The sequence below is a fragment of the Symphodus melops genome (assembly GCF_947650265.1).
Source record: "Symphodus melops genome assembly, chromosome: 20".
Classification (NCBI taxonomy): Eukaryota; Metazoa; Chordata; class Actinopteri; order Labriformes; family Labridae; genus Symphodus; species Symphodus melops.
In genome coordinates this window covers 6,066,576-6,092,451 of record NC_136710.1, presented here as the reverse complement: position 1 = coordinate 6,092,451, position 25,876 = coordinate 6,066,576, and the positions used below count along the sequence as shown (strand labels likewise).

At 41.5% G+C, this 25,876-nt stretch overlaps 1 protein-coding gene across 3 annotated transcripts in view; it reads right to left on the bottom strand.

Moving 5' to 3' along the window:
• LOC306841331 (pyruvate carboxylase, mitochondrial-like) overlaps window positions 1–25,876 on the bottom strand; it is a 259,771-nt gene that overhangs the window by 28,956 nt on the left and 204,939 nt on the right. For all 3 annotated transcript variants that reach the window (XM_079371153.1, XM_079371154.1, XM_079371155.1), the window contains exons 15-20: window positions 20,382–20,603; window positions 13,128–13,284; window positions 8,872–9,112; window positions 6,581–6,748; window positions 5,829–5,910; window positions 212–369 (exon numbers count right to left, since the gene is read on the bottom strand). In XM_079371153.1, the coding sequence (XP_079227279.1) occupies window positions 212–369; window positions 5,829–5,910; window positions 6,581–6,748; window positions 8,872–9,112; window positions 13,128–13,284; window positions 20,382–20,603 (1,028 nt within the window). The remainder of the gene's footprint in view (window positions 1–211; window positions 370–5,828; window positions 5,911–6,580; window positions 6,749–8,871; window positions 9,113–13,127; window positions 13,285–20,381; window positions 20,604–25,876) is intronic.

The window sequence follows — 25,876 nt, the reverse complement described above, 5'->3', positions numbered from 1 at the left end:
GTTTCTCTCAACGAAAAACAGTGTAGGCATTCTGGTTTATAGTGTGTCAACGTGTGATTTAAGGCTATCATTTAGAATGCAGTCTTACACTGATAGGATTCAGTGTTCAATCTAATCCAGAGATGGCTCCTTTCAGAAGCATTTTCACCTCAGCTCAGCTGTGAATTCGATCAGGAACACAGTAAACAAAAGCCAGAATAGCTCCGCGTACCTGGAAGTGAAGGTTGGTGTACTGTCCTCCGGGTATCTCGTTCTCATAGACGTCAGCGTTGCCAGATTTCATGGTGGCCGTGCAGTCGAACGGAGCATAAAGGCCTCTGGCGACTTCCCAGTATTCGCTGTAGTCAAACACCTTCTCCAGAGCAATGCCTGCAAAAGAGAGAGCTCAATATAAAACGCAATCAACTGGCAATATGCAGAGTGTGTCTTTCTAAGGCAGAGAATCAAGGGGTTTGTTATCATTACACATCTATTTTGGATTTTGTTCTTCAGATTAGGAATATATTTAACACGGGATAGAGGGTGAAAAAGTTGGGAGGATTCAAAGCCCATCTCAGGGTGCTCGTCTTCAAAGCAGTCAGCAGGAGAAACCCAGATGTCAGCAGATACATTCACTGCCAGAAGCTCATCTTCTGAAAACTCTCACTAATTATATTAAGACATTCAAACCTGAGACTTGAAATGGGTTGAGGAGTAGAAAGGTTTGGATAAGCTCAAACTTCAGTGTAGGTCAAACACTTCCAGACAGTAAGTGTGCTTGAAACTCACGTTGCCTCAGCCCACATGAGTCTTTATTAAATCTATGCTATTATGTGATCCTTCAAACAGAAACAGATTTTTTTTTTGCTTATATTAATGCTATTCATCAGCAGCCAGGTAAGGTGTTTTAAAGCTGATTACTGCAACATGAAAAAAATATATTTTAATTCTTGACAGAAAATTCCCTGCTCTGATTTTCTGGCTAATGATGGCCACCAATTTATTCAGACAAATTTAGCTCATAAGACAAACAACTCAGTGACATGCTTGCGCTCTTTTAGGACTTAAAGCCAATCCAAAAAGTGTGTGTGTGCCACCACTGTGATCTTGGCGGGGAAGTGAGCTACTGTGAAATTAATGTGAAATTAATGTGCATGTGGATGCTCCTCACATCCAGCTGCCTGCCAAGCCAGTCAGTAATTAGGTCCATTTCCATGTCTGTGTGAGAGCATCATTTGTGTAGCCTTTATTTATGTTTCCATTGTGACATTTCAGCCTTAGCTTAAAAGGAATAAATGACGGGGCTCCTGAGGAAATTCGATACCAGCTGAACAGTGGACAACAGATTTAGCCTCATAGGACAATCAGAAAAATGCATCAAATTGGAACAATAAAAGCGGGAGGATGATTAGCTGTCATTGTGTTTAAGGGTGTGTTTGACCTTTATCATTTTCAAATAAAAGATAAGTGGGTGCTGGCTCATAGTGAACTAACACATACAGGCCGGTTTGAATCTCTTGAAGGAAAGTGGAAAACAATGCATACTATAAGTTGAAGTATTCTTAAAGTAGTTTTCTGACTTCATAGTGAAAGGGCATGTGCAAACAGGTTTTCTTGCCAAAGCTTTTTGGCGTTCCTAAGCACAGAGATGCAGAGGTGTTATGTGGGAAACTATTTATCACATGCAGACTTTGGTAACATTTTGTAATACTTGTCTTTCCTGCAGTACATACTGAACATCTGACGTGTAGTTTCTCATCAGTTCATGAGCCTTAGCTTCGAAAAGATCACAGTGTTTTTATGACTCATCTATCATCTCCTGACCCCTCCGATTTATCCGAAGACCTCAGACACAACTGGAACATCTCTCTCTCTCTCTCGCCTCTGTGTCAGTACTTTCACGAGTTCAAGGTCTCTTCTGACGCTCATCATATCGACACATAAACGTTTGGAACCGACTTGGTGGGGACACTGCTGACAAACAGTTTCCAGAGTTACACTTCTATCTGCAGGCCTCCAGTTTCCTATTGTCCAAACATCACACTTAAGTGCTCCGATAAGAAATGATTAAAGAAAACTAAACAACCCTTCTGTTGTGTTGTTCATACTTTACATGACTTATCTGCTATTGTGATGACATCCCTTCGTCTCTAGGATTCAGAGGTCATTTAACCCCCGTTAGCCTGTAAACGTGGACAAAAAGCTCCACATGTTGGGATTCGGCTGTTTGGTTATGCAGGAGGAAAATAAGGCGTTGGCTGGTTAAACTTCCATATCATCAATCTATGCACCACTTTTTCACGTGTGTGTATATCACCGACTGGCAGGTGCGGAAGCGCGTGCACGTACTGTACATACATCAGTCATTTGGATGGCTTCTTGGCAGTGACAAAGTGCCATCAATATACAACTCATTAGTAGCACAGACTCGGTAATGCAGGAGACAAAACACACATATTTGCGTTTATAAACTTGTACAGGCATTCTCAGCAGCAACACAGATAAACACAGTTATAGAAAGACAGCCGCACACACAGTTTGTGGTTGATGAGACGATGAGAGCGAACCAAGATGCACAGATGGAGACAGATGAGACACGAGGAGACTCGGGGAGGGGGGGGGGGGGAAAGAAAAGAAAAAAAAAAAGAAAACTGAACAGAGACAGATGAAGCACGGGGAGATGAGGGAGGTTAACCAGACGCTAAATGTGTTAGCTCACCTGCCTCCCTCTCTGGGTGGAGTGGCTGCCAGTGTGTGTGTGTGTGTGTGTGTGTGTGCGTGTGTGTGTGTTGAACGCCTGCATATAGTTAAATCCATACTATGTGTTGTGTGAGTATAATCTCTGGTATGTTTGATGACAGCTAAACCGGGAAATACCTCTTCAATCAAATTCATACATCATGCAGAAAATGCTGTGTCAAATAATCACAAGGGCCACTTGAATATTTATCATTGTTTAACTGCTTGAGTGTGATGACTATGTATGACTCTGAGGTGCATATGTTTGCACGCTGGCTGCCTGAATTAATAAACCGGCAGCTTAAAGACGAATGAGTAAACCTGCTGCTTTCACCATTTCCTCAGTTTCGAACGATAACGTGGGAGATGCTGGGGGAGTGGAAGAGACGAGCGAGGACTCTGAGCCGGGACTCTGAGGGAGTGAAATCGACATGTAAAGTGCTGGTAATTGCTTTGTCCCTATGAGAGGGAGGGAAGAAGAGGAGGAGGAGGATATAGAGTCAACGTAAAAAGGAGCGGGGGTGAAGGGAGACGCATGAAAGCAGAGAGAGGGAGGGAGATAACAGAGGCAGAGCAAACTGCACAGTACTGATTACTGCTCTGTAACTCAGATGGGGGGAGACAGAAGAGAACGGGCGGGGAGGGGGGGGGGGGGGGCAACAGTAACTAAACTGAGGTCAGGAAACTATTGAAGTATGGGAGAATGATCACTAAAGAGTGAGATAGGGAATGGAGATAGAAGCAGGGGGGAAAATAAAGTAAGCAAGAAATTAAAAGAAGAAACTAGAGCGAGGTGACATAACAGAATTGGGAAGAGAGAGAGGTTTGTCAGCATGTGGATGCATAATGCATGCAGCAGGGTCACATCAGGAGAGATTATAAGTGTGTGTCTATGTGTGTGTGTGTGTGTGTGTGTGTGTGTGTGTGTGTGTGTGGTGGGGGAAACATCCTGCATCCTAATCACCGTCTCAAGTGTAGAACATTTAAATTCCACGTATAAAATGACAATCTCATGGTTGAGTAACGACCTTGTCTTTTGTCCTTTTTTATTTTATTTTTTTTATCTTCTGGGTGCCCTCAGTTCACATATTGATACTGTGTCTTAATGAGTCTCTCACCCCTGTGATACTTTGAGGCTGTGATGTGTCATGCTTTTTCTGCACAGCTCTGAACAGTTCCTGCCGGCTCCACAGAACCGAGGATGTTTAAGTAGGACGTTTTCCTTCGAAGGCACAATCACACATCATACTTGAAGCACAGCATGTCTTAATGGCTCTGTTGCTGTGTTGTTTTATAGGTTATTAAAGTGTTTGCTCCCTCCTCTAAGACACATCTCTCCCTGTGTGATTATTAACGGTTTCTGCAGCGGAGACGAGCCTAGAGAAGAAACCCATTTAGACTGAAGGGTTGCCCTGAGGGACAAACAGTGGCAAGAGCTCATGTTTGATGTCACACTGTGCCTTATAAGACCCGTGTAGCTACACTGCAAATATGAATGGGACATCATGGCGTCTGTTTGGCCACTTATGCAGCGAACGCAGATGCCAATACATGATAAAGAATGTGACACTGGCCTAAAAATGCTCTTTTTCCTTCTCTGGGGTGAGGTCGACGTGTTTTTCAGGGCGTGTCTGGACATTTGGGATATCACTGTTTGGTGGTGTTATGAGTGTAACAGGAGACTCTTTTCACCACATCAGGAGAATGAAGAGGTACTTTTTGAGGTTGGGCCGTATTAAATATTTATCAAAACATCATTTTTGATGTTAAGTAGCAGGTAAAAGGACAAAAGATGCAGAAGAATACTTTCATCCAAATTATTTTTGGCATCTGTAATATATGTAAATAAATCCTTCTACTGACCTCAGACACACTTCTGACTTCTTACTTGTTCTGTGCCCCCAACAATAGAATCAAGGCTCTTAATTGAGTGTTTTCTACATGTTGAGAGAACATGGTTATCAAAAACAGGACTCATGAAGAACGTGTTGTACCTGCATCGAAGCTGAAAACGAGTGTATACAAACTTGTCCATTAAAAATATAATTAGCATTTAGCCACCATACAGCAACAAGCAGCTTTAAATGTTAATGTTATCCAGCACTAAAGCGGTAGATGCTACATTAGCTGTGTACTGTGAATATAGTGTAAACAAATTTAGCAGGCCGTTTGCTGGTTCTGAATTATGGAAATGAGCTATCACATCTAGTTAGACGAGTTGAAATGGTTTTCCCAGCAGCGTTTCTCCCCATAACTAAGCAGCAAACGTTACATCACTTTGAATTCCTTTAGCCTGTCTCGTATACTTTCAATTTTTAAGCAGCAGTTTTCAGATGATTACGGTACTATATTTTTTCACTGCGGTGGGCAGGCACTGGGCCGGTCTTGGTGGTCTTCTCATTAGCCTTCAGTAAAATGTGAAGAGAACATTAATTCTTACAAATTGGTAGCGACAAATGGAAATGGATTGATATGATGAAAGCGTTTGACATTTTTCTGCCTTTAAAATGCCGAGACTGGCATCATCTGCCGAGAATGACAAGAAGATCTGGGTATCGTCAGCATAGCAGCGGTATTAGAAACCATGGGGAGGGATGAATACAAACATGCATCATGCATGAAGATGTTCCTTCGAAGAGAAGGAGAGTGAGAACCAAGTATTGTAGACAGAGAGGGTAAAAGTGAAACCGGTCTTTATTTGTTAACCAGGGCGGGGTTGAGATTTGGCCTTCCTCTCGTGATTGGCATTCTACGTTATCACTGAGCAGAATGTGACGGCCTTATTGACTAACAGCCTTAATTAGTGATGTGCTCTGTCATTCATTGATCTGTTAATTGACTTCTTTCACCTCATGAGAATCAGGAGACTCAGGAAGACACAGTAATAATCTCTGAGCAAGACTCAGATTCAGTCTCATTAACTGCCATGAGTAGATAATTAAAGGTATTTGGTTTCATCGTCTCTTTCCATCCCATTCTCCTGATTTTTTCCACTTAGCCATAATGCAATAATGATTAGTTATGTTTTAATGCAGCTTTAACCATAGCATTGTAAAAAAAACAAAACTGCCTGTTCTCTGGTGCTACTGACTGACTCTGATGTCACTTACCAGTATCAAGCTTGGTCCCTTTGGCACAGGCGACTATGGCTCCCATGCTTGGCTGAGAGGTCATCCCGGCCATGGAGTCAACCTAGAGAGTGGCAAGTTATGAATAGTGTTTAAAAAAAAAATAAAAAATAAAAAATAAAAAATAAACCTTTTTGAAAGCCTCATTTAGTGTGTGATGAGATTTCATCTACATGGATAATGAATGCACTGTTAACTCGTGTGCAAATCTGTGTGCACATATGTTGAAAATGTGAGTGTTTCGGCAATACTAACACTTTTTTTTGCCGTGATTTTCTGGTGGGCAGTTTGTCGTTTCTATCCTAAGACCCTACAGGGACCTGAACTGATTAGCGGATCCAGCCCAAACTGCAAACTTGCAGCCAAATGTTTCAGTGAAATGGCCCATGATGGCAGCATGCATCAGTAAACACAGTCAGGAAAACATTCCTGATGTTGCACTGAGATTTCCCAATACTGCAGAAACAAGTGAAACACTCTTGTGTTCGGAATATTTGTGGGACAACCTACAGGAGGTATCAAAAAATTTAACATTTCAAGCTTTAATTCTAACACAAGTTATGAGGACAATTAGAAGAAAATGTTTCACCCTTCATTAATGCGAAAAAAAACAAATAGCATTTTGACCTTCCAACTATTGTTTTAATGCAGTAAAGGGACCCTTAAAGAAATCCAAACCAAACTGGTCCTTTGACATTGTGAGAAATCTTAGAATGAAATTAATCAATACTCACAGCCACATCCACTACGTCAGCTCCGGCCTCTGCACAGGCCAGCATGGCGGCGACCCCAGCTCCAGCTGTGTCATGTGTGTGCACGTGGATGGGCACATCTGGGAAACGGTCTCTCAGAGCGCCGATCAGAAGCTTACTGGCCTCTGGTTTCAGAAGGCCGGCCATATCCTAAAAACAAGAAGGGATTCAGGAAGAGGGGTAAAGGGACTGAATGAATATTTGCTTTGATTTGAGCTTAAAAATCTAAATGTGAAATATACACAGCAAGTTATATTTTTCTTTTAAGTATTTAAACTTGTCTCTCTGGCTCAGGGTCTTTTGCTGAGTCTGTCTAACACAAAACTAAACCTTTATCTCTATGCTTTAAACCTGTGTTAATGGGTTTCTGTAACATATTAGAATTTGAAATTTGAGCCCTGGATGAATTTAAACAAGATTGATTCGAACCACCTGTGTTAATTCTTATTAGTAGGACAGCACCGGCTCGAGGCTCTTCATGAAAACTGAACAGAACGCTATGTGGTGATCATTTGGTCGAATCGGATGAGTTGAAAACAGCCAAAACAACATGTTCACAAACAACACCAAAAGCAATTAGAGCCTGGATAGAACCACTCAGTCCTAAAATTCTTCCATTATCAAATGTGTCTCTAAATCTAAAGCAGTAAACTCAAGTTATAAATAACACTTTTTTAAGATGGTTTCATTGAAGCCTCTTAACTTAAACTAATATGTCCAGCACATTTAGGAACGGTCAACACGAATCTCGATTAAAAATAAATATTTTTTTTAGAAAAGGTGTCAAATGGACACACTCATCTGAGGAGGAATATAGTTCCTACAGCTTAATTGAAATTAACAGGAATTCACAGATGGAGTTTAGATGTTTAGTTAAGCTCCCTTTGGTGATCATTGCACAGCAGGAAGTTAAACTGCATGCTCATTTCCTCTTTTTAAAGTTAACCTCATTAGCTGAGCAAGCCTTTTATGAGATAGTCACTGCTGTGTGTGATGATTTGCACTGGGGTGGAGCGGGAGTTTATCATTTCACGTTTGAAAAATATTCTGTCATGCTTGAATAAAGAAATTAATTTCATGTGAGCATTATCAGTCCATTCCATTTAGATAAGCGGCTCAAGTATACAAGTTGTGTTGATGGGAGCAAGTAGAAAAAAAAAAAACTTCTGCAGTGTTCAACAGTTTACATGTCAAGTTTTTCACATTAATATAAATGCTAATCAAAAGGCGGGTTTGTTCTCAGTGTAAACAAATTATTTATTTTGAATGAATGTCAGTTGACATGGTCGCCTTTGAGTATTAGATAATGATAAGAGAAATAAGTGCAAGTGTTTGGGCAGTAATGCTTATTTAAAGCGGTGCACAATTTGCCAAATTTATACACTGCAGCTTTCCCAGGTGTTCAAATAATTCCAACACCTTCATGAGTTCTGTTTTTTTAGGTTTAAGGTTGGGCTTGGGTTACAGGAGTTTAAAGACCAAGCTTGTTCAAAAATCAAAATACATCACAAAGACAAACCTGAAATCATTCTTACGTTATTCTTATTTCTCAAATACAAATAAACCGCAAAACATGAAAATAATGACAAATCAGTGAGTATATCACAACAATTGTGTGAGGGAGCAACATAGCATCACATTAAACATATAAGGGACTCAATATCATATCTAACTTCTCAGTTTCACATCCATGGTTAAAAAAATTCTGATTATTTAAAAAAAAAAAAATAATCTGTTGAGTTTGACTTTCATGAGATGTTGATGAGATGATAATCTAGAACTGGATGTTAAAACCTCTTAATGTTACAAGATAGAGCAAAATCCTTCCATACTGTAAGGAGGGACAACAATAGGTCCAAAACTCCTGTAGTCTAAGCCCGGCCAAACCTGCTAATGGTAATTATCGTAGAAAAAAATCAAACAAACGCATGATAAATAAGCTGTAAATGTTCGCCAGCCAAGTAATACAGCCATAATGATTAGCTTGTAGCTAGTGCGGGCCCTTTTATGTTGACATGCACGAAAACATGTGGCTATGTGTGCAATAAAGTGTGTAAACAAGCCTGCGTGAAAAAAGTTCTCAAGGATTCTTTCCAACTGGCTTTTTGTTCCTCTGATGGCAGATGGGAGGGGATTTGCACACAGAAGCAAACAATGCGTGCCAGAGTTTTTAGATTATCACGGTGAAGGAAAAAAAAAAGTTAGCTTTTTTTTTTCTGGAACTCTCAGCAGTAAACACTTAAAAACACTCAATCTCATTTATATTTCATCACCTTGATACAAAGAATGTGCGTCCCAGCTTTGACGAGCTCATCTGCCAGTTTCAGATAGTAGTCCAGCGAGTACTTCTGCCTCATCGGGTCGGAGACGTCGCCTGTGTACGAGATGGCTGCCTCCACCACACCACCTGCAGCCCCAGCAGCCTCCATGCCTAGCAGCATGTTTGGCACGTAGTTAAGAGAATCAAACACACGGAAGATGTCCATGCCATTCTCCTTTGCCACCTCACAGAACCTGGGGGAGGGAGATGTTGTTAGCCAGCGGCATGTACCCTCCTCTGCATGCATTTTTTAAATCCACATTCAAATCAGAGACAGAAATAGGTTAGACACTGTCATGGCTTACACCGCAGCACTGAGCACTGCAGGATGATCACTCAGACAAATATAATGAGTTTGTCTTCATGCACAGTGTATCCTGGGTAATAGAGCACATCCAGGTTGGGATAAGCTGTTTATATTCATCTCGCTATCTCCAGTCATAAATATCATCGTACCTGCGCAAATACAATATCCTCACTTTCTCCATGATAAGTGAGCTTACACAGCCTGCAGGAGCCCACAATAACTGCGGAGAAATGTATACCCGGCTCATTATCCAAGCTGCTAGTGGTAAATCCCTCCCATTATTGCCTTGGCCTCCGTTTCTTAATCAGGTTTTTCAGAACTGGGGTGAAAGCTTACAGTGGCTGTGTTGCTGCGAATGTGATATTTACACACACTGAGAGCTTTTGTTTGGGCAAATAAACAGACACACTTAATGTTTGCGCCGTGAGAGGATTATTGGTCCAACGTCTGCGCGTCCACTATTGACTTAGCTCCTCCACGCTTACAAGGGCCAAACAACTAGATGTTGTTTGGCACCACATCAAAAACAAAAGCTGCTGTAAACATTTGTGGGGGAAACAGAATTGTTGTCCTGATAGATAAAGCCCAGCCCTTGTGAGGTGTTGTTGTTATCTTACTATTTCAATCTTAAAGGCTTTCTCTAGATTCGATAAAGGACGATATGAGGAAGTACATTGCCCATCGCCTGTTTGGCAGCATCAATAAAACCCCCCCCCACTAACAATCCATGTGTAAACAGAGAAGGACATACTGCAACTACATACAATTTTAGATCCATATTGGTGCAGATTATCCTGCACTTTGGGCCTCTGACCTTAACTTTGAATGAGGTAAATTAAACAGATTTGTTAATGAAGACGCTCAGGCCAATTTGGCTTGAAGAGGGTAGAATAGTGACAGACGGTGGGTGGGAGAGTCTGGGAGGAAAAGGGATTGGGAGACCCTGGAAAACAGATCAAAGCCATTAATCAGAGTTGTGTACGATGGCGCTCCCCCTGTGGGACTCTAAGAGTGAGAGGGAGGAGAAGAGGATGATGAGCACACGGGACGGAAAGAGGGAGTTAAAAAGAGGGGAGAAGTGTGTAATGCAGAGAGATGAATGGAGGTATAAAAAGTGGAGTCATAACGTTGGAGATAAATAATGGCTGAATGATGGGGGGGGGGGAGCAGGGGGAGGGGTCAAAGAAACAGGGAGGATAGGGGAGGTCTGTGTGTGAGAGGGAGGAGGGGACTGCTGCATTAGTCATAAAGCCACTTCTAATTTATCCAGAGCGAGGGGAATTACACTTTGCATGTCTGTGTCCTTGTCGGGGATTGTGTGTAAATCAGGCGTGCGTCTGTGAGTACGTGAGTCATGCACATCATTGAGGTAGCTCGTGAAGCCATTTGGAAAAGTGTTTGAGGCGTGTATAAGCATGTGTGTAGGCACAGGACTTTATGGCCTTACTGTGAAATCTGTATCCATGTTGCGTCAATGGTGTGGAAGTCGCTGAACACGGTGGAAGGCGACATGCAAACGTCAACAGAATTGACTTGATTAAATATCCGCGTCTGTCGTGTGGTTTGTCGGCAGCTACAGTCCAGTATGTCATTTGGTATGTGGAGCGAGGACGCAGCGTATCAGAACACTTTATTCTACACATGGAACACAGTACGTGACGCATGTGAAAGAGTCAGAGGCAAGTGGATCACCGTCTTCACGATCTTATCGACGTAAAGATCTATGTTGAGAAAAAAAAAAAAAAAAGTCACAGAAGGACTGAAATCGAGCCTTTTTAAAAACTGACCACAAGCTGTGACAGAAAGCATTAAAAGTAATGCAGGCCTTGTGTTTGTTAAGCTACATTCAAAACACAAACAGACAGTAATGCATGAGAGGTGGATCATCTTGGAGAAATAGACGTTAAGGAGAAAAAAGAAATATCTAATAGGCCAAATAAAAGTGAAGATGCAATTTGAAAGTGTTCATGTACAGTGAGCTGGTTGTAATAGAGGAATAGAACCCGACCGGCTTAGCATGAGGTCTTATCTCACCCTGAGGAGCTCCTCAGCTTTATCTCCCGGCTCATTTTGCATTATCCCAGTTATTACACGGATATACTCACTTTAAAAGGTAACAATTATACACAAATATAGATTTGTAGTTACGTATGTTTCACTGTGACTGCGTACTGGTTTGAATCTTAACCTCTTTTCATCTCCTTTTTTTGTCCCAACAGTAAACGAACCCTTGTCAAATTACCCCGGCGTCTTCCTGCGGACTGAAACTATGACCAAGTTAGACTGTCATTAGAGCCGTGTCCACCTGCTTTGCACACTAAATGTTTATTTTTTCTTCTTGACAATGGTGTGCCATCAAGGGATAGCAGATTGCTGCTGTGATGATTATCCAATCCGAATCATGTATTTAACACAGCAGTGTTACAATGGACTGTAGACGAATTAGGCTAATTGTATCTTTAATGACAAATGCTGTGAACACTAAATTAATAAAACTTACTTTTAATTCAATTATTAACAGCCTCAAAGTATCCAGAAGTTGTTTCCAATTAGAAAAAGCAAATGAGACAGTAAGTACCAAAGAACAAGTTAAGATAAAACCGTAGCATTATATTAACAGGGGGATTCGATGGATTGTTCAATAGTCATGCTGTTCTGCCCATATGGGCTTTCATCACTCTGAACAACAGCATCATCAGCCTTTGTGATCACTCTGAAATCAGGAGCTGCACAACTACAAAAAGCTGCAGGAAACATTAGCAGGTCATAAGAAACACAGTCATTTCTATCAGGGTTTGTTTTGATGCCCAAACAGAAATCTGCATACAATAAATCCCAATGCGACATTTAACTGCAGACAGTTATACAGAGGAAGAAATAAATAAATGATGTCATGTTAACTATTTAAATGATAACTATAAAATGTACAATTACAAAAAAAAAAACCCTTTGGAAATAGAGGAGTATGGCGAAGACACACCACTTGTTGTCCCGTGGCTTCAGCTTGCTCCTTTTTGTTTGGAGTAATTACCCTCATCCTGTCTCACTGAGTTTTCCATGTTGTTACTCAAAGATGACATGTCATTTTCTCTCCCATTTTAAATTCAACTCATGCGAGAGCCCTGCCTGTGAATAGGCCACTGGGATAAAAATAATCTGTATTCATCTGACGGACACAAGCGTCGTTCCTATGGAGACAGCCCAGTCAGGGGTCATTTTGATAATTATTTGATTGACGGAGCAGGAGCAGCAGCTGGCTTCAACAAGATCAAAGATGAAGCTCTGGAAAATTTAATTAAGAGATCACCGAAAAATCATTACATTCCTGCAATTTATAGGCCTGTGAATGGATTCAAATGAGCTCCAAGAGTCCAACTTCAAGATTAAATCTTCTCATTAAGGGCCTTGATTTTCATCCATTTACCGACGCTGTTCTAGTGCGTGTTGAATTTCAACACTGGGACACCCTCTTTCTACAAAGCGATTTAGTGATCAACTAAGTGGAGCTGCTTGACGCGTTGAACCGACGCGTCACCAAACAGGAAGGTGACGGAGCGGTGAAGAGGCCGGCGCGACTCGTGAAATTGATTTTTGAACTCTTCCTTTAAAAATGTGTACTCTGTTGTTCAGAATGACTATGAGCTTCTTTTCGTTGCATTTGCATTCATGTGGTCTGATAAAAGTCATCTCAACCACTTGTCATTGCATGCAAATAAAAAAAATTAAATAATTCAGAATGTTCTATTTTCAAGTTGGGAGAAACGTCTACGGTGAAAATAAACAAACTCTATGCCAGTACAACCTCAGACAAAATGTATCTTTGCAGTGGAAGCTGTAGGTACAAGACATATTTGTGTGTGTGTGTGTGTGTGTGTGTGTGTGTGTGTGAGAGAGTGACTCACTTAAAGACAGCGTTATCAGGGTAGTTTGTGTAGCCCACAGCGTTGGCCCCTCTCAGCAGCATCTGGAAGGGGACGTTAGGGATCAAAGCTCTGAGCTCCTGGAGTCTCTTCCACGGACACTCTGACAGAAAGCGCATGGCCACATCAAAGGTAGCACCTACACACACACACACACACACGGGGAGAGAGAGAAGGGCGGTGGTTTATTTCAGTTGTCATCTCCAGACTCATCTGTCATCCTGACTCTGATCTCAATATGAGACACAGAAAGTAATATTTCAAACTGATCCCATTACACAACCCGCACAGATGGCACACACACAGTGTAATGCACGTTAATGGATGCTCAAATAAAATCTCATGATACTTGCACATTCATTGTTCGTCCTAAGACTTTCATCGTTTGATTCTAAAGTCACTTTACAATCTAAGAAATGGTTCAGAGGAAAAGGCAAAAAAAAAAAAAAAAAACAAGATAGCAAACTCTCATTTCCCTTTCTGGGGGGAGTAGATTAGCGGATCTCATACCCGTTTATCATATCAGCCAGAAATATTGAAGCCTCCAGTGGTTTTCTGCTGATCCAACAGTGCCATCATTAAATTTCATTCTGGGAGAACTCGTACATTTGGACATGGGGAGAATATAAAGCACAGCTGCTTGTTGCCCGAGATAAAACTGTGCTCTTTTATCAATCTTTCATCCCCTCTGATTTCAATTTGAGCCGAGGTCAGCGTTTTCTTACTGGTGAGAGTGGAAAAGACTTCAAGCAATCTCATGTTAAACACATTAGTAGGATTTTTCTTTTCTTTTTTCTCCACGGCACGTGAGCGAGAGAACCAGGATGGTGAGGGAGGAAGTCATCCGGGCTGGCAGAAGTGACTTTAATAGTTTGATAAAAGGAATGAAGACTGACAGCTGGTCGCACACAGCAGTCGAACATGAGACACAGGCACTGCGGTATTCACTGCGTCTATTTGGGAAGAAAGGCAGCCTCCAATCTGTCATGAAGATGAACTGAATTAAATCAGAGGGAAAGATGGAAACAAGACTTTTACGCAACGCCCACGATTGCCGACACTGTACTCAACACCCCATGTAATGCTTAAAGACAGCGAGAGAGGGAAAAAAAAAAAGGGAAAAAAAAGAGAGAGAGGGGTGATTGTGGGGAAAACTGTCTCCTAGAATAGGTGTTGATGGAAAATATGAGCTTGTAACATCTTCTGGAGGAATGTTATGTAAAAGTAGATCTGATTCAAAACTCAATAATAAAACTGTTTACTCCATCCACTTTTCCCCTGGCGAGAAAATAAAGTCCTCTAAAATACATTTCTATTTCATGCTGTTGAGCCAATAAAGGAAAGCCCATGATGAATAAAAGTGATTCATAGCTATAATTTGAATCATTAAGTTACAGAAACACACATATTTCAGGAGTTATCAGCCATTTTTGCTTAAGCATGCAATTATTCCTCCGATGCATCGGACAGTTAATCCTTCCTGATCAATTCGGATGTCGTCTACGGTGCTCTTTAGAGCTCTCCGCTGGTTGATTTGCGTTCGCTGGCGAGACTTTCGTGCTTATGTGTCCGCCTCTCCTGGATGAAAAGACCGCATCCCTTCAAACCCACACAGGTTCTCTGAGTTACCGATTCGAGGAGAGCAGCGCCGAATAATCTGCTCACACCAGAACGATCATGTACAGTAATTAACAATCTGCTGCTTCAGCATCTGATAAATGTTCTCATTGTTAACCACATACAGGGAGCCGTATAGATACTTTATGGGACCCTTTTCAAATTACTGTATCTCCGATGGTGTAGGGAGGAACGCTATATCAGGAAGGGACTTAATCCTCAAAGGCCTCTCGCAGGCTTAATCTCTTCAATGATTCATTCTGCCTTTAAGCAGCAGAAACATGTGAAAGCAATATTCCCTATCTTAGATCCTCCTGTGTAAAAAAAGATTCCTGCATAGGGACTATATGTCGGCGAAACATTGTTCAATACTCACGTGTCATCTCCCTTCAGTGATTTATTTGTGGTTAAGTGATTTAAGCCCAGCAGAGTGTGAAATCCTTGATTTGTGATCACTTTGCAATAAAAGGCATTGTATAGGGAACTGTTATCAAAAAAAAAAAGCAGGCTGCTTATTTCTCCTGTGGTCCCACAGTGATTTATGAGGGACTCTTTAAAAGGTAGAGTTCGTCGCCGTCACTGTGGGACAGTGTGTGTTACAGCTGAACTCTTAACAGCAGCGTGCCACTCTCATTTGTGTTGTGCAGCTTGAATCAATATGAAGCGAGAGAATGGCTGGCTTGAAGTGAATCAGGGGAACTTTGGCTACTGAGATCTGAGTGAATGAAGGACGGAAAGAAACCGTTTTGTAAACCCAACATGATGAGACAACAATCTCTCATGAAAGAGGCACTTCAATGATTTTCAGCTGAAGTCAAGTTTGGAGAAGTTTGAAGCCTTTAAAAGACGGATGGCCGTGGATCAGTCTGCAGAGTTGTCGTCTCATGTCCAATGTGTGCTTGGGCACTAAACCCTATATGCATATGAATGAGATTAGTTACTTCTAATGGTCTCACTAACTAGCAAGCTCTTGCATCAGTGTGTGAACGGGCAGGTTTAAAAAGCACTTTGAGTAGTCAGAAGACTAGAAAGGAGCTACACAAGCCCGACTCCATTTACCTTTTAAGACAACTGTTTGACGTCTTGTGTTACTCTGGAAGCTCCAGATAAAGCCTGAGTCACTGCCTGTGGTGAGTGCTTGGGTTGGCACTTCATATATTTGACAAAGTCTGTGTTATGAAGGGCATAAGTAAGGTTAATGGATGCAGGAATGTAGCAGACATAAACGGTCTGTTATTTTGTAAAGCCAGCTGTTTGTGTAATTTGGGAACAGCACCGCAACCATCAGTGTTTTACAGGCGACTTAATGAAACATACTACTGATGACCCAAGTCAGCAGGACAAGCACATTGAATATGGAACAAACAGAAAGGGGAGTTTGAAAGCGAAAGCAATCTCAATATTTCTTTGGCAGCTGCTTAAAGCGATTAACAATGCAATACATAATGTAACATTTAAGTGGAAGAAGAGGAGTGCATGACTGGTTTACTCCACTGTAATTGAAATCTTTAAGTATATCAAGCTGTGGATGTGGGAGCTATTTGTAGCTCTCTGCGGCTCTAAAAGCTCCCCAGCACTCACGTGCTTCTCTCTGCTGAACAAGTTTGAAAAACGCTGGTCGAGGGGAAAGAATCCGCTGAGCTGCATTATTCAAAAGGAAGGGAACCAGACACGTCAACCACACACAGTTAATACAGGTCGAGAGATCAGCACCTGTTGTGTCTTCACTGACAATACAGTTTTTTTTTTTCTTCCTTTTTTTGCAAGGAAAGTGTATTTGCATTCTGTGGCACTTTCAAATGAGAGTTCAACACAGACATTTAAAAAAAGGCAGATCTACAGAGAGACATAAGAAACACGATTACAGGCCGATGAAATGTTTCAGTTTGTGTTAGACAATCATCCATCACCTTGCATAAAGTCAGAGAGACTGAATAAACTATCAGCCAGGTGGTCTTTGATAAACAATGAAACGTTAAAAGCACTGTTGTTAGCACTGCTTCAGACAGTAACAAAGAGGTATAAAGGGACGAGAGACTTCTCTGCCACCTCCTCAACTGTTTAAGTTCTCTTCATGTATCTGCTCAAGACTATCCAAACCCTGTAATGAGCATTTCAGGGCTTTCTGTTTTAACTGTTTCGACATAAGATGATGAGCAGGTGCTTTATATGAGACCTGCTGGAAGGGTTTATTCGAAATCAAGAAACCGACAAACGCTTTGAAATGTGTAGCCATGTGCACTCGTTTGGCTTCCATTAGAAAATAAACACTGTGAATATTTTAATTGCATTCAAGAAGGATTACAGATTGCAGGTCGTGCTCAGTTGCGGAACTGGACCAAAATGCATCCTCACATGGGATTTGAATTTATTTATTTTTTTAAATGTAAAGAGTCAACATATTGGCTCTTTTTGTGTGAAATAAAAGCCTAAACATTCAACGGAAACGATCCTTTACTGTCATGTTCAAACATTTGGCGTCAAAAGGCTTGCTAGCAAATTTAACACTGTTTTTTAAAATGCTTTGTTGTTGCTGCTTGTAGTCAAATAAACATCTTCGCATGCAAACTCAGATTGTTATTAGAATGTGTATGAAGCCGACTTTTAAAGGAAGCTTTCAGGGGCACATCTCTTTCAGGAATTTATCCAGCCTTAAGTTGTTTAAATATTGATGAGAAAGTACTATTCTCTTTTCTGTGACTCATCATCAAATCACGCAGGAAGAACTGACGCCTCAAGAGGATCCTCCAGAATATTACATTTCTTTCTGATGATTCACACAACTTCTCTTCACTAAGATAGACAATCTGAGCCGGTAATATGAGCGCATTACAGAGTCATTATGTCAGGAGATGTTGAAACGTCCCCAACTCGTGTTTTACATTGGATTTCGGTGATGTACTCTTTGCTGTCGTCGTTTAAAATGGGAGCCAGACAAGCACACATTCACTTCGTCTGACATTACGAAGACAGAAGAATGTTTGAAAATCTTCTATCAATGAAAGCTCCTGAAGTTCAGACTACAATCCGGCGGCAGCTCAAACATTAGCGCTTTATGAGCGAGTTTAGAAGAGAGACACAAAGGAAGACGCATCTCCTCTTCTATTGCTGTTTTATCATGCATTCAGTTCACAGACCAGACTCATCTGCAGTGTTTACTTGGAGATTCTGTGCAGCAAATGCTCTCTTTAAGAGTCTTAACTTCAGCATAATTATATCTTGTACTGAAACATATTCTGTTGGGGGTACGAGGAAGAAAGTCAGGACTTTGCAATTATTTTTTTCAAGACACGTCGTCGACTGTTTCAGCCCAATCCATGCTTAAAGTGCGTTTGACTCTTTCGCGCTCGAGCTAATTACAACCCACCCGTAGTTTTACTTTTAAAGTTTCTGATTCGTCTCTGGCTGCAGCACTTCAACGGAACCAGGCTTTAGACTTTTAAGGGCTTTTTTATTAAGCCCTTAGAATAAAAATTATATAAGCCTCATCGCAGTTTCGAAACCAGGAAAGTTCAAATCAATCAATCTTTATTTGTGTTGCAAAAAGAGCACGTCTAGACCTTACTCTTTGTTATATTATTTACAAGGACACAAATATCAATCCATTATGAGCACTTTGCAACATTTGGTAAAATTGCAGTGGCGAAGAAGATAGTACATTAACATCCTCATTAAATGCTCCTTAAAAAGGCCGACTCTCATGCACTTAAAGCCAGGAGAAACGGTACGAGAAACCTTTTGTATTAGAAGGCCAAGTTGATGTTACAGGCATTAAAAGAGCGCTATAGAAAAAGTCATTCTTCTCACTGATGTTCTCTTTTGCTTTAGTCTGTCATAAAGAGGCATCTTAATAGATATCTGCCCGTTTCATAACCAGCTCAAAACGCCTCACATCAGCTTAAAACAGAGAGACAAGGACTGTGAAATGCTGCAGCACAGGGGAGGAAGGAGAGCTATTCATACGTGATGGTAAACAGCCTTTTAACTCCTTAAATATAGAACTAAAGCGTGCATGCACCTTCATCACTTTCCCCTCCAGTTCAAACTGTATAATGACTCCCTGGCACTTATTCATTGAGTTCCTCACTGAAAGGCTTTCTCACAGCAGGTCGCTCCTCAAAGATATACCCCGAATGTTACTCCTCAAATATGAATTAGCTGAATTCATATCCTCCTTCTTTGGTCAGTCTCATGATAACATCTGGGTGTATGTAGTGATGGAAGTCGGAAAGTGTTTAACGCCTTTCTATTGAAATCCCTCCTCACTGATTTACTTTCGCCGTAACCTTTTTTTTTTTATCAGCTCAAAGGCGAGATGAGAAGACAGTCGCTTAATAAGAGATGTGCTCAGAGTGCTCTCCCACAGGAATGAAATATATTGCTTCCCCCTTACTGGTGCATAATGACGGGCTACTGGGAGGGGTTCCATGTGAGAAAGGGGTTACAGCACCAGTGAGCGGACAGTCTCTCCTGTGTGTGTGTGTGTGTTTTTTAAAATATTTTCCAGACATTCTTCATCCATGTAAGCGTGCGTGAAGTGTCTGAGACAGACCGTTCACTGAAGGCCTGTGCTGTTCTGCTCGTCAAGTCAAAGCCCGACAAATATGAGCCCAATCATTTGGAGTCTTTGGCAATAATTGAGCGTTAAATTAAATATTCACTGGACACATCGCTTCCCATAAATGTTTCTGTTTAAAGTCTGTGACAGTTAAAAGGAGAAACATGAATGAACCAGTTCACAATGCCTTACGTAGCGTCATTATGAAGAAGTGTTGATAATTGGTCTTGTTGCCCACTGTTCAAACATGAGGCACATCTTCTTTTTCTCTGGCCAATTTTCATAATAATTGCATATTATACAGGGACACTATTTGACTGTTCATGCACCAAGAAGTTTCAATAATGCATCCTCTATTCAGTGTAGAGCAGGGGGGAAAGGTACAGCCGCTGTCTTCTGGGGGAACTTGCTAAAGGCCGACTCCTCAGAGGGGAGATGGAGGGATGAGATGTGTTTTCAATGGCAAGCAACCGATTTCCACGGCTCAAAAAAGAAAAACAAAGACGTGTAATCAGTCTCATAAATGAAACATGGCACAGATCTACGGCAAGAGAGGGGAGAGAATAGAAAGTACAGGCATGGCTGTTGATACAAATTAGAACACAGGGGCACACACACACACACACAAAGCATTTAATTAACGTGATAGCCATCAGAAGAAGGGCCTTTTTTTAAAAAAAACAATTGCTTTAATGAGCTCGCCTAGTACAGGTTTGATCTCAGTTATCGAGAGTCTTTTGGCCACAAAATGGTAGAGTAGTTTTAGTTTATTGTACACGTATGTGTGTATATATATATATATATATATATGAACTGGATATCCATTGTGTCTGTGTGCTAAAACAATAGTACTTAAAGATGTTAGCGTAGCGTTTCATGTGGCCTCTCATTAAAAAACATTTCAAAACACTAAATCCCAAAGGAAATGTGGACAGGCCATGGACTGAACACACACGCTCCCCCTGCCCTCTCTCCTGGCTGAGCGTTGGACATATTATACACACAGCGAGGGCAACCATCATGGATTTTCAATGTTTTGGGCGAGTGTTTTGGAAACTCACCTCCCCAGTTCTCCACGCTGAAAAGGTTATTGAAGTTGTGGCTCACAAAAGGCGAGATCTTCTTCAGGTCGTGGGTGCGAACCCTCGTTGCCAGGAGTGACTGGTGGGCATCCCTGAAGGTTGTATCCATTAACAGCAGACCTTGGTGGGCACGGACGGCCTTAGCAAAACCCTCAGGGCCGTCACGCAGCAAAACGTCCCGGAAGCCAAGAGGAGGCTCGCCTAAAATTAGAGTTGGGAGAGAAAGAAATGAGGTACAGCTGGAAGTTAATTGAGGAGAACGACTGAAAGGGCTGATGAAGGGGGAAAGGGTTTGTTGTTAATTATGAGAAAAGCAATTTGTGAAAATCAAATATCGGATGCTAGAGTAAAGTTTAAAAACATAATCTCTGATTGTGCAGGATAGCCATTAACCTTACCTTTAGCGTTTATTTAGATACGAGTCGCCCATTATTAATCAGAACTGGAGTTTTGACTTTAGACTGCTTAAGACGAGTGAGAATTTAATTCCACAAGTAGAATTTGATGCCAAGTGAGAAGGTGAACTGACGTTATTTACACAGTGTCCACTTTCCAGTTGTGTTGTTAATAAGTTCAGGGCTTGTCATAACTTCTGCTAATGAGGTGGTCGCCATCTCTTCTCATCGCTGTTCCAATCGCCCTAAGCTCAATTTCGATCAACTATAAAAAGGAACAAGCTCAGCAGCAGCTGGCTTATTAGACAAACCACCCACTGATTTGTGAAAATGGATTTCTACTGCTGACAGTGACTCATATGTGCAATGGTTTCTATATAAAGTAAGTAGCTACTGTTCAGTGAAACAAGAAAACCAGCTTGGTACTGAATGGTTTCCACCTCTGGGCAAATTGAACACAGACTGTCTGCTTTAGCACTTGTCATGCGCCTCTTATATTCTACCATTATCTGGTCCTGGTTTAAAATCCCCATTGTCTTACAAAAGCAGCAATCAGGAGGTTTCAGGCTGTCCTACATTTAAGTATGGTATAAATCTAAATTCCATATCTGGCTGGTAACGCTATAGACTTCGATGTCATATAATTCTCCCCCTTTTTAGTCCATGTTCTTTACAGTGTTGTTGCTTTAGGTTTACATATTATCCAGGCTGAATGAGTTTAAAGCTAGGCCTGAATAAAACAGAACTAGTTAAATGGGCTACAATCACACGCATGAAGAAACTTGGACACACTAAAAGGACTGAAAATAAGATCATGTGATCGTTAGGATCTTAAGAGATAGGACTACTGGGTGTTTCAGAGGGAGCAATGCTCCATAAAAGCTGATCTGGTAATCTAATAAAACCAGATAGATAGATAAATATCAGAACATATAAACAATGAAGATGAATAGATCCTCACATGGTGCAACAAATCGCTAATGCTTGGCAGTGAGGAAAACCCAGAGCTTAATGCTAAAAACGTCTCGATGTGAGAAGAGTTTAAGAGGCAGACAAAAGGTCAACTTCAACGCTCTTCTTCAGCGAGAGCTCAAGATAAGGTTTTAACTTCTAATTTAAATAGCTCTTCACAGAGGTATGCTCGCTTCATCTGGCCTCAAGTGCTATGGTGATTACAATTTCTCAGTTTCTTGCATCGATCAGATGTTTTCGAACCGTCGGAGTTCCAAACTGCACAATTTTTCATCCAACAAGTCTGATCACTTTAGAAAACGTACGACATTTGGGTTGCTTTTCTCATAGAGGTGTTGCTGTTTGGACGAGTCGAGAACCACTGATCTAGACCACCGTCCAAAACCAGGGAGGGGAAAGATCTGGTGTTAAAACTCATGTATAGTCTAAAAGCTATATTTGAGGCTGGTAGGCTGTACAACTGTATCATTGAGAAATATCATTTCTTTAGTAAGTATTTGGACATAATCCCAAGTATAATCCAACAAAAAAAACCTCCCATCAACCTCCAGCATAGAAGCTAACCCTACAAAGAGCTCCTCTTCTTTTACCTCATCTCTCTTTCCTCGACATGCCTCGCAATTTAACACCAGCACAACTAGAGGCATTAAAACATTAGAAGTAGAATTGGGCTCCTTTTTTTTTTTCACTGAAATGTGTACAATCATCAATCAATTAGAAGAGTTAGTGAGCTAATATCTGCCTGCCTGCTTGTCCTCCAGTCCCTTTCCCCCTCCTCCTCTCACTTAACCCCCCCCCTTTTCTTCGCTCTCTGTGTAGTTGAGTATTTGCTCTTAACCTTTTAGTGTTGTGCCACATCCTTTAAAACAAATGATCTCTGCTATAATTGTCTTCAAAAACCAGGCAAAATGGCCTCCACATATAGGTCAACATATGCACAAGCACAAAATGAGCTCACCCAGACTTAATGAGCTCTGTCAAATCACACTGCTGCAGCAAACAGACACTCTGAACTTATTCAGATCTGTCCACAGAAATATATTTCATGGTTCAAGCTGTATAATCCATTTTTTTCTTGCAGTCCTTACAAACCGGCTGTCTATGTTTTACCAGCTGTGCAGTTTTTTGACGTATGTCTCAACACAAAAGGCAGAAAATGAGGGCTCCCGTAGTGAGACTACAGCGCCTAAACAATGGCCCATGCATGTGACAGCTTCCGAGAGAAGTGTAGTCAGAGTTTGAGTGCTATTGTATCGCGCGGGGGGAAAACACGAGGAATAGTAAAGAGACACGAGTCCCAAGCGGGCAGCAGTTGCTGTGCTTGACGATTGACCCACTTAGACGCAAACATCCTCTTTCCTTTGCATTGAAAGCACCTCTGTCCCAGCTTCTTCACACTCACTTCTTCTCCCAGACTGATATTACTTCAGACCCCTTTCCTTGACATTCTGGTCGTCTGGTCCTCTCTTCAGTCTGCTGCTCTTCTCCTCCAGCTCTCGCGGCTAATATGACTAAATAGAGCGAGCCCCAGCGCTCAGAGGTATTTCCCTTTATTTGCAATCTGTGTAGGCGATAATCTCAGAGTAATAACTGCTTGCCTTGTCGATGTCCTGAGCTGACATCTTCCTCCCAAGAAGAAGCTTAACTGTCTGCTATCGTTGTGTTAAGGAACCGTTTAATTGGCAGATCCTGGAGGGACGGCTAATTAAAGCTTCATTAAAGTCAGGTACGCTGAAAGAGTTAATCAATGAATCCGTGTGCTGGGATGACATTTAAAAAATAATATTCAGCCGGTTTTCCGATACAGGTGTCAAATGATTCTAAATTCATAAAATACTCCTTCCTGAAACTGCAGCTAGCTATTTTTCAACCATAATACAGCCTGCCAACATTTGACTGGTCGATCTGTTTAAAAGAAAACAATTGTTTCCTCCACTACTGTTGTTGTTATTGTGTGTGTGTGTGTGTGTGTGTGTGTGTGTGTGAGAAACAAACAAAAAAGAGTTTGAAGCAAAGAACAACAAAGACGTCATAAAATAACTTTACAGTCCACACACCTGAGAAGATCCAAAATATGTCCTGGTTCCAGAAAGCCACATTTAAGACGGCTCGAGTCCTTTTGAAGCCACCGACCAAAACAACAGTATGAAATAACACGAGGAGGCACAACGCAGCCCTTCCTGTTTGAAGATAGCTAATGAAATCATGAAAAAACTGGAAGCAGACAGGGTGAGGAAGAATATATAAACAGAATATATGAAGGCAGAGAGTGCATGCTTGTGCAGGCCGTGCATACTGCCTCAAACTGCCGGGTCTTTTAAAGCTTTCATGGAAACACAGCTCTCACAACGAAGCGGGAGGAAAGCCATCCATCATTTTTATGAGACATTCTTCCTAAAGCCACCTCACAGGCATCTGGTGATTAACCTTTAGATGTCCTCTATTAAATAAATCCAGATAATAATTGCAACAAGGTGTATTTCTTCACATCGATGGACTGCCAGCAATCAGTGTTTTAGACAACCAAATCTAATTAGAAAGTAATGGCCTATGAATTCTTAACAGGTTCATGAAATCCTGAGCAAGGCTTTCAGAGCAGGATACGTAGTCTCTCAATCTTATCTTTTTGAGATGTGACAAATGTCATCGGGATCTTTTTCCTCTCTCTTCAGTGGGATGGGCATACTTACACACCTTCTCTGTTTTCCTTCCCCTTGTGCATCTATCTTGATCATATCAATCCACATCCACATGCCTGTCACTATGTCACCCTGACTATCTCCTCTACAACCGCCCGAACTTTCTCTCTCTGCCTCTTTCATGACCTCCTTCTCTGCCCCTGTCCCTCCCTCCACAGAGTGTGATAATACAGGCTTAATCCCTCTCTTCTCTCAATCCCTCCACTGAATGAGAGAAGAGATATAAGCACATTACAAATCTCATTACCAGGCTTTAGGTATGCCTCTGTGCGTGCCTGTGCTGCATACAACTACCTCGCCTGCTTCGTACAGTAGAGGAGTTGGGGCATATGTACACAAAGGGTGTGCCTGCTCATTATCCTGGGTTTGTGCATAGCTGTGTGACTGTTCTGTCTCCATGCATGTGTGTTTGGCTCTCTTGACATAAGACGGGGAGGTAAGAAAAGCTTTCACACAAACTAAGCAAGCAGTGATGTGGTGGGTACCATTCACTCACGCTGCAGATTCTCTCCCACTCTGTCACACTCTTTGTGGCTTCAAGATATCAGATTTGATTAGTAATGCCTGATTTTGATCCATATTATTCACATTATTTGTTATAGATTCAGATTTACCGGGCACACAGGGTATGTACTGAGGCAGAACAGGGAGCTGATAAACTTGTCAGATTGATGCATTTTGATAGATGGGTTCCTGTCAAAAGAAGCAGCTGCATACAAGCCTGCTGTTTGCCCCCCGAAAAGACAAAAAAAATCTGAGTGTACAGAGGAGAATGGAAAAAAAAGTTTAACCTTGTAAACCAGCCAGGGACAGGATATGAAATCAAGTCAAACAAGAGAATTATTGCATATATTTAATAGTTAAACGAAGCACATCTCATCATAATTTTATAAATGAGTACTTAATCAATATTGCAGCTTTAGTTCAAATCTCAAAAGAGAGTCTCTAAGACACTCTCGTGTGTGTGTAACAATAAAAACCCAGACAGCTCAAAACCAGAGTCTAAGTGTCTCCACAAGCTCATCAAAGAGCCCAGTTGGCCTTTCCTGTAAGACTCCAGGGGTGCTGGTGCAGAGCAGGGGGGAGAATCACAGAGCCCCAGCCTTCGGAAACAATGAACTGCACCCTCTCTTCACTGTACTCACAGCTCAACAGAGCACTCTGGGCCAAAACCCTTTTCCTCCCCGAGAGCTAAACTGAGCCATTTAGGAAGACCTCGCCGCCTACAGCTATCAGACTGTTCGACAGCCCATTTGTCATTCGCTGGTGCTTTTATCCAAAGTGCCCTACGGATCCACAAGTGTTTACATTTTTAGCATGGGTGCCTCGGGGGATACGGAACCGCGAACCCTTGCAGTGGGAGCGCCTTGCTAAATTAGTCCAAATGTAATAAATGTAGTAAGGATGA